Source organism: Miscanthus floridulus, chromosome 1 (assembly GCF_019320115.1).
Source record: "Miscanthus floridulus cultivar M001 chromosome 1, ASM1932011v1, whole genome shotgun sequence".
Lineage (NCBI taxonomy): Eukaryota > Viridiplantae > Streptophyta > Magnoliopsida > Poales > Poaceae > Miscanthus > Miscanthus floridulus.
In genome coordinates, this window is record NC_089580.1 from 138,955,389 (window position 1) to 138,965,437 (window position 10,049).

General features: G+C 40.0%; 1 protein-coding gene across 1 annotated transcript; it reads left to right on the plus strand.

Moving 5' to 3' along the window:
- Positions 1 to 1,804: 1,804 nt before the first annotated feature.
- Positions 1,805 to 9,840, plus strand: LOC136495289 (3beta-hydroxysteroid-dehydrogenase/decarboxylase-like). The gene is made up of 9 exons (XM_066491257.1): positions 1,805 to 2,069; positions 5,527 to 5,537; positions 6,128 to 6,205; positions 6,613 to 6,753; positions 7,041 to 7,199; positions 8,268 to 8,390; positions 8,466 to 8,545; positions 9,357 to 9,564; positions 9,674 to 9,840. The coding sequence occupies exons 1-9, from the start codon at positions 1,805 to 1,807 to the stop codon at positions 9,740 to 9,742; spliced, it is 1,134 nt and encodes a 377-aa protein (XP_066347354.1). The 3' UTR covers positions 9,743 to 9,840.
- The last annotated feature ends 209 nt before the right edge of the window (positions 9,841 to 10,049 follow it).

Genomic DNA, 10,049 nt, shown 5'->3' on the forward strand with positions numbered 1-10,049 from the left:
ATTCAAAGCGCTCTCTGATCCAAGACGATGAAACACCGGAACTTTTCCTGAAATTGACCAAAGAAAATGAGACCCGATGACTGTAGGAAAGCAAAGCAAGTATTAAATAGGCTTGAATTGCTCACTTATTTTTCTTGGAAGCCTCGTCGTCCGGTGGAAGAAAGCCAGTGAACTGAGCCACCAGCTTCCTCCAGTGATCGTTGTCAACTATCCCTGTCACTGGAAGTCCCCCCAACCGAAGGCCAAAGATAACCTTCACGTCCTGCATGGTCAAGGTCATCTCGCCGCAAGGTAGGTGGAACGTGTGGGTCTCAGGCCTCCACCCGTTATAAGAATAGAACGACTGTTAGTTGCCTCAAATTTGTTATAAGAATGTTTATGTACAAAGAAGACACTCGCACCTGTCTACAGCTACAGTAAGTAGTGCTGGGTCAAGGGGCGGAAGACCGTAGTTGACAACACGGACAAGCTCGAGGAAGCCGGCATGCCGTATATACGGCGCGTAACGCTCGTCCCACTGGTGCGCCCTGATGTGCGTGCGGGGCCTCAAAGTAGGCAAGGCCACCTGTGCGTCGGTGTCACTCAAGATGTGTGCTCGGTGCTAGTCATCGTACTCCACCTCAAGAATAGGATACAACGGGTGCTGCGTGGGAGGGGATATCCTGTTACAAATTGATAAACAAAGGGTTAGAGTATTCAAATTAACAATATTCAAATTAACATTACGTAGCATTGCAAAATTTGAATTACTTGTTATGCAATACGGACACAATATGAAAGCACATGTATATATTCAAAGTAACATTAACAGACATATTAAACAACTTCACTAGAAAAATAAGCATTTGACGAAACTTCATCAAGTCATCCAAATCGCCGTATCACACACTACTAAGTACCGGCAATCAATCCCTAAACCCAAAATCCTAACTAACAGTAACCTAAACCCTAACTACTTAACCAAAACTACCTAACCTAAACCCAAAATCAATCCCTAAACTCTAACTACCTAACCAAACCTTAACTATCCTAAATCACTAACAAATTCTAAATCACTGTCCTAACAAATTCTAAATCACTAACAAATCCTAACAAATTCACTAACCTAACTATCCTAAATCACTAACCCTAACTAAAATAATAATTATAATAACATGAAATCGAGAGAGCCTACCTTGATATGAGCGGGCGAGCGGGCGGCCAGCGGTCGTGACGCGCCGGCGTTCGTGGCGCGGCCGGAGTGGGCGGGCGAGGCGGGCGCGTGCGGCGCGGGCGGGCGGCCAGCGGGGCTCTGCGCGACGTGCGGGCGGGCGGCCGGCCGGGCGGGCAGGCGCGGTGGTCGGCGTGCAGGCACAGCGGCGGCAGGCGCTGCGGGCGCGGCGGCGGCGACACTTCGGGCAGGGGCGGCAGGCAGAGGCAGGGCGGGCGGCTCGGAGGCAGGGGCGGCTCACGGGCAATATTTATCTGATCTTGCCGCGCCGAGATCAGTGGCGTGGCAGACCCTGCCATGTCACCGGTCAGCGGCCCCGGTCTTCGCCACGTCACCCTCCTGCTGCGCCATCATGCATGGCACGGCACAGGCATTTCGCCGTGCCATGACAATAGGCGCGGCCAAAAGTGTTTGTAAAAAAAACAGTGTTAGATTTAAAATTATTTTACAAAAAGTGTTAAAATTTAAAAAAATTCAATATACACACGCAACAAGCGGCGCTAGCTAATGCGTGCGTGCGTGAACACATACATACATATATCTACACCGTGCGCGTACTGCAGCCACTTCACATCTCGGTCTATAGCGTGACAGATGGGCTCGCACTACGACGGTGACAACGGTGGTCGCCGGCGGGAGACGAAGTGGTGCGCGGTGACCCGCGGCCGGGGGTTCATGGCGAGGCACCTGGTGGCGGCCTTGCTTCGCTCCGGCGAGTGGCGCGTCCGGGTCACTGACCTCGCCCCTACTCTCGTCCTCGGCCCCGGAGAGACGGAGGAGATTCTCAGCGATGCTCTCCGTGATGGCTGTGCCGTCTATGCCTCGGTTGATGTCTGCAACCTAGAGCAGCTTACCAAAGGTGATGATATCTTACTAGACAGTTTTTTAAAAATAAAAAAGTGCATGCATACAATTTTGAGTTGAAGATACCTTGAGCCTAAGTGCTTGGAAGCATGACTGTATATTTATTTTTCATCCAATGATCCAACCAGTTAAACTAATCTCGTTTACTAAATAAAACTGAAATACTCCCTCCACCTCAGGAAGGCACCACAATGCATCCTTGCAACAGGTAAAGCTGTAACGTCATCCCCTCGACTGTCTAGAGAAGATTACGTACTCTCATTGTCTGAGTGTGACATAGATGTTTGCAACATTTACACTTGCCTCCTCCTTCTCTACACATTCCTTCTTCACATGTCCCAACTCTCTGCACTTCAAGCATTGTATTGCATCTTCTTCTTCCTATTCCTCTTGGTCTCCACTTTCCTCTTGTTAGGCTCATCTCTGACTAGTAAAGCTTCAGCTTGAGGTTCTTCCACTAAATTGTTCTTTCTTCTCTTTCCCCGATCAAGCAATTCTGCAGTAATGTCCTCAATCTTATTTGTTTCTTTAATTTGCCATATGTCAGTGTTGTAACCAGATGCTCATATATAAGATGGTGGCAAAGACAATAAAGAATTATTGCCTTATATTCAACAGCAATTTTCATCTCTCTACGTGCTACATCAACAACCATATGATTGTTGAAAAGTGGCCCATACAGCTTCTGCTTCAGATACAACTTGATGTTTAGTGTCATGGACATCTACTGAGCTGCCAATTTATCTCATATTTCCTTTCTGAGGTTAAATCCACGACATGGAACATGACCTAATTTGAGAGACAACTATATGGCAACGGCCGCTTGTAACTGCATCTCCTCCCGGTCTTCATCCTCCATATTGTCCTGCTTCTTTGTTTGCAAACCCTTCGGAATCCCTTGCTGATCCTTGTCTGCCACAAACCAAAGTTTCCACTGCCATCAAACTTATTTACCACCTCAAATCTGGTACCTATTGGCGCTATCGTACCGACCCACGGTTTGATCGAGCTCTTGATGACCTCACCGCCTGCCTTGTCGACCAACTCATAGAGATTGGCCTTCTTTGAGATTTTCACTTTGAGCACGCATGGTCACCATCGAGCTGAGCTTGCTAGCTCTTACCCGCAATGCCATCATCTAAGCCAAACCATCTAGCTCTCACTACCAATTTTTTTTTTGGCTAGTCTAGCTTTCTAGTTTTTCTCAGCCTTGTGATGCACTAAACCAGTCTCTCTTGCTCCTGGATTTATTTTACCACGTGAGCCATGTCAAAATAAACTTGAGTTGTGCCTTAATTAGCTTTGAAGGAAGTACTCCGTAAGACCGGTCTCCACGACTCTTTTGTCGTGGTGCGCAATTGTTTGTGCCAAGTATTGTGTCCTTAGCACCAAAGCCTTTCATGAATTTTAATTGTCTATCTACCTCATGCATGCATGCAAACTAGGGATGAAAACGATATGGATATTTTCCGACCATATTCGAGACCGAATCTGTTTAGAGAGATTTAGATCTGTCTGTATCCGAGTTCAGATATTCAACATCCGATACCGTATCCATATTCAAATATTCAAATCATATATTTATGATGTCGATATCCAATCGTATCTTATCCGACATGGTTGACACTATCCGTATTCGAATCTGAATCCAGACAGAAATATAAAAACAAATATAATATCAGTAATATCGGTCCGTATCTGATCCGTTTTCATCCCTAACGCAAACCATTGAATTTGGAGTACTCCACCACGTGGTATAGCTAGCCTTCACACCTTGTCCGGTTCCTTGTGAATTAAAGACTAAAGTAAGCATGCATACTAGCTGCTGCCCTACACGCTTAGCAATTGAATCCTTTTTGTTTCACATACACGTGTAAGTGCTGTCCTGCACACCGCAGCACGCCTGGTTGCACTGCATTAGCACAGCACGCCAGGACCAACACCAGGACCTGCAGCGCAGCCTTGCTTGCTCCTCAGTCCTCAGTTCCTACACGTAAGTCTTCTCCGAGGCCATTCCTTTAGGCCCTGTTTAGTTCCACTTCGTTTTGCCAAATTTTTCAAGATTTCTCGTCACATCGAATTTTTGGACGCATGCATGAAGCATTAAATATAAATAAAAAATAAAACTAATTACACAGTTTAGACGAAATCCACGAGACGAATCTTTTAAGCCTAATTAGACTATGATTGGACACTAATTGCCAAATAACAACAAAAATGCTACAGTATTCATTTTGCAAAAAAATTTGCATCTAAACCGGGCCTTAGACTCGCAAGAGCCTTGCAAGGCGCATCTTACCGCTCCAGCACCTAGCTTCTAGCCTCCTTCACTCTTTGCCATACTGCAAGAAACAGAGCACTATATGTGTCGTGTCCGTTTGCGCCTCTTCACAGCCTCCGTTGCACATGCCTGCTCACATGCATGCAACCTTTCTGCAACTATCGCGCCATCCATGCTGTCATCTCCAAGACAACAACGTGTGTATGCTATCGCAAGAACCCCACCGTGTGCGCTGAACCTACACATGCAGGTCCTGCTGCGTAAGTTACGCCCTGACACACACCTCATGTGCATGAGACGTGCTACACCATGGAAATCCGCATCGTCGACACCCTTTGTTCGTCATGTCATGATGCAGGCCTTGTGAAACAGCCGGTCGCAGAACCACCATTGTGGTGCTCCCACGCCCCAATTGACCTCTGGCTCCCATCACGTCTGGCCTTTGCCAGTCTGGATTGTGAGCCAAAGCTGACGTCAAAGTCCGTGTCGCCTTCACCGGACACTGTGTTGGTCCGACCACCACGTCTAGTCAATCCTCACCAACTGCAGCTTATCGGACAGTGCAGGCTATCTATCCACAGTGTCCAACACCACCGGTTGGATCGCTGATCAGATCACCACCATGACCAGTTTCACAGCACCCATCGAGCATCACCCTCTAGCCTCTATATCTTTTCTCTCCCCTCCTAAGGTCCTCAAAATAAGGATACAACTATTACCATACCGACGGCTAACACAAAAGCAATTACTTAGATCTATCTAAATGATAATAGGAGACCAAACACAACATATAGAAGACTCAATATTTGACAACGAGGTTCAAGGAAAAATATATTGCCGAAATATGCTTACAAATGCTTGTCCCTGAAACCATGACACTGGCCAACAGAGACGCCAGCCAAAACCGAGAGAAACCCGAAATTAATTTACTGAAGGTACTAGCCAATTTGCTCAGGGCTTGTTTGCTATGCCCAAGCATGTTCGTGGGCAAGGTGCGAGGGTCAGCCACGAAACCGCAGGGTGCCGGGCGCCTCCTGCTGTAGTACTAAAATAGATCTAAAATTTTTGAGTTTAATTTTTTTTCATTTAAATTCACTTACGGTCTCAAATATACATTACAATTTTAGTTCAAGTGGATACAAAAGGATTGCATGAACCACTTGATTACAAGCTAACTTTGAGGTGGAGTGGTAAGCAAGAATCATGTGAGGTTTGAGGTTATGAGTTTGATCACCCGCAGTGGGATTAAAAAATGTTTTTTTTTTGCATTTTTTGGTTCATTCTGTAAAATGATTTCTAGAGACGGCTAGATTTTGGTCCGTCCCAAGAAATGGATTTTTAGTGGTGGCTAGATTTTAGCCTAACTCTAGATATCTTAGAAATGAATTTCTAGTGGCAGCTAGGTTTCAGCCTAACTCTAGAAATATGTTTCTACAGGCGGTTGGATAGATGCCTCTATAAATCTTTGATTTCTTGAGACACACGCTGGTTTAAGTTTGACCAAATTTATAGTAAATAGTATTAGCATTTATATCTTCAAATAAATTTATTATGAAAATATATTCTATAACTAATCTAATGATACTTATTTTGTGTCGAATTTTATTACTTTTTATATAACTTTAGTCAAAGTTCAAATTGATTGGCTCCTCGAAAAGCGATAATTGCAATGAGATCCCCATTTCTATGTGTTCTCTGATATGCAACACTATTGCATTTGCGTAAGCTCTCTTAATATATAATTGCTTTTTTTATATGTTCAGCCTTCGAAGGGGGTAGATGTTGTTTTCCACACAGCCGCTGCGGATTCTAGCAAGAACAACTTGCAACTTCACTACAAGGTCAACGTGATCGATGAGTATTACAAGAATATATAATCCTACCAAGGACAGTAGGGCACTATGCATGCCATCACACTAAAATGACAAATTAAAGCTATTGCATACCTACGTACCCTACCACTATAATCCTTGTTCTAATATGTGGTGGTACTAGCTCTGTTCCGTCCAATGCACATTGTGTTTCACAAAGTTGGTTTTTATTATTCATTTTTGTTGCTGGAGTTTTTTTTTAAAAAGATACATATATAGGTTTCCTTCTTCTTGTATATGTTTGTTTAGCTAAAATCCATCCATCATTAAGATATACACGACCAACCAATCCGCGAGAATAAATATGTTATCATTCACAGAAGTATAGCATTAAGGAGAGCTAATTAAATGTACTAATTATCTATTTACTGATATGCTATACCAACACAGGAACGAAGAATGTAATTGATGATTGCAAGATATGCAAGGTGAAAAGGCTTATACACACCAGTTCTAGTTCCGTTGTGTTTGACGGCGTTCATGGACTTTTTGATGTAAATGAGTCATTGCCATACCGGCCAGATAAGGTTACAACATAAGATTTTCTGAAAAAGCATTATATACATATTATGATATCTTAGATACGAGTAATCAGTCACGCACTTAATGTTTTATACTACCTACGCTTCAGTATTTCTCTTGTGCTAGCTATGATTCACAAGACGAGAAAGTTACCATTATTTGATGGAGAGGTTTAATTTTGGCATGTTGCCTCTACTATTTTGCTTAGAATATTTTTCTGGTCACACAAATTAATAAAGTACAGTGTAAAGTCATGTATACATTTTTTACCATACACTTTTTTTATTGGCAGTTTTCTGATGCATATGCACAAACAAAGGCAGAAGCAGAGAAGTTAGTCATCAAGGCCAATGGCATTAATGACCTTCTAACGTGTTGCTTACGTCCTGGTTCCATATTTGGCCCAGGTGACATACTGATACCAACTTTGGATCGTTATGGATGGACACATGTAAGGGACTCTATGCTATGGTTAATATTATAGAACTAACAAGAAAAAATAAATTATACAAACATTTTGGATCATAAACAAATAATAGCTATATTTAGTATTGTACATTGCCACTACTGTGTGATGCCTCTGCAACATTGCATGAGTTACATAAAATTAATGGCAAAACCGAGATAGGAGAGGACAGAGGGACGCTCATTTTTTTTTGGAGAGGAACGGGCATGCATGATGAGCAAGCAAGCCCTAAATCCTCTTTCTTGTTCTCCCCTGTGCTGCTTCTTTTCTCCTTTGCCTAAATAGAGAGAGGTGGCGGCCAGGCTCGGCAAGCCTCAGTCAAGGGAGAGAGAGGGGTACAAGGAAAAGAGAGAAGAAAAACATGAAAAAAAACCCAACTAGATCATGGCTCATAACGTGGTAGAGTACTGTAGCACATCTTTTTTCTTCCTTAGACCCTATGACAAAGCTTAATTTCGTGATCTAAAATTAAAACAATATAATGTGTATGAGTATTCAAACAAAATACATTCGATGTGAGCTCTATGTATCCATAATATGTGATCATCCATCTAAAAGACAACTTTTGGCCTTCTTCTAATGTATCTTGTCAATCACAAATAAATTATTTAATCCATATTAAAACCATATTTATTATTTATGTATTCCTATGTGTTATAGCTAATTTGCAAAAGAATTGCTATAAATAAACTCTTTGTGGAACCGAGACAGAACAAAATATAACAACAATTTTCCTACAAACATGGCCCAAATCGCTACAAAAAACTCTTTGGAGTTTAGTTTATCTTTTATTTCTCCTGCTGAAATGATGCCTAAATTTCCATGTATAGTGTTAATAATTTCTAGGCTATAGCGATATTTTTGAAACCGGACCAATAATAGTACTGCCTAATAATACAAAATTAAAAAAATTAATTCAAAATTGTCAAAGCTATCAATGGCATTATTAAGTTTGTTTAACTAATCTAGAGCCAATGAAAGAACTAACATATAGAAAGGTTTAGGATCGATCAATATTTCCAAAAACAATCTAACTAGCAGAATATGCTGCAGCTTACCATTGGTGATGGAAAGAATTGTAATGATTTTGTGTATGTTGAAAATGTTGTACATGGTCATCTCTGTGCTTATAAGACCCTTTCTACTACTGAGGGTGCAAGAACCAGTGGAGGAAAAGTATGTTCTTACTATTGAATTGAAAAACATATTTCATCTATAAGTTATTATATCATGACATATTTGAACTTTTAGGCATACTTTATAACTAATATGGAGCCAATGAATATGTGGGACTTCACATATCTTGTTCAAGAAGAACTTGGATACAAAAGGTGTTCATTCTATGGATGTATGCTTACATCAGTAAAGCACTCTTATTTCATAGTACAGTTTACAAAATAGCTATTCAATGTGCACCTAGATTCATTTCATCCATTTTTGTTTGTCCCATTTTACAGTAAATTTCATATATATTGCATTGGACGCCTAAGTCAAGTTGTAATCCACTTGGAAAATTGTAGTTATTTTATAGTAATTTTGATAGTTCATAGGATGTAGAACATTACATATAATAGTACTATTTCATACCTATGGAAACCAAATTACTTATTTCATGCCTTTGTTTACAATATTGGCATTTGAACTTAATTCATTTCATATTTGAATGGTTGTTGTATGTTAATAACTGATATTTTTACTTCCCTGCAAAAAAATGGAGATACATACCCATATATTACAACACTTTTATGGTTCCCCAATGATAATATATACTTATGTCTCTAAAGTATTATCCATGCTTCTAGTTTGTGTATTTATGGTGCAACACTTTTGTTCATTTATACTGTAATTTTTTTACTTCTTTTTCATTAATTCTTCATTAGAACTCTTGATTTTCTGTGAAGTGTACATTATAAATATAATGTAGAGAAGGGGTTTAATTTGAAACTATTTTGTACATTTATAATTTTCACTAAATAATAAGTTTTCTTTTCAGCTTTTCCATTATTATTATGATACATATAATAGCTTATCTTGGGCCTGATACATATTTTATTTTGTTTAATTTGAATATAAATTTGCATACTTAGTAGAAATGATACAAACAATTCGCATTGCTAATATATATGTTGAATGTTTTTTCAGAGTATCCAAGATAAGGATACCTACAATTGTTATCAAGCCAGCAAGCTATTTGATAGAGTGGGCATATAGGGTTGTTTTCTCTCATTTTGGAATTTGCCAGCCTCAAATGCTAACACCGCCAAGGATTAGATATGTAACACTCAATAGAACATTTAGTTGTAACAAAGCTGTTGAAGAACTTAACTACAAACCTATTGTGACACTACAGGTTCTAAACTTAAACTCCTTTTCTATTATCTTTATAGTTTTCTCTATTTGTAACTCATTTTTTTTATTTGAAATGCTCATACACTTTTAATTTCTAACTTATGGTCCAGGATGGTTTAAAGAAAGCAGTCAAATTGTGTATTCAATTGAGGAATAAAGATTTATCTAAGAGATACTAAAGGTATGGATTTCAACATCAATTGCCTCTGTACTCTCGTTTATATCATCCTTGATGTATAAAGTACATCCTAATAGATCTGCAATGTATAACATATACGAGGCACAAATCAGTGAATACCAAAACGTGCTTGTGAGAGCTAAGTACCAAATTACAATAAATTAGGTAGTTTTGTGCAACACCCTAGAATTTGCATGATTTTAAAATAGGAGCAAATAATTTAATTATGTATTTTGTGAACATTTAAATTTAGAAAAATAATAACTTTGTTAAAATTAAAACCAAATATAAGGTCTACATACATGTAT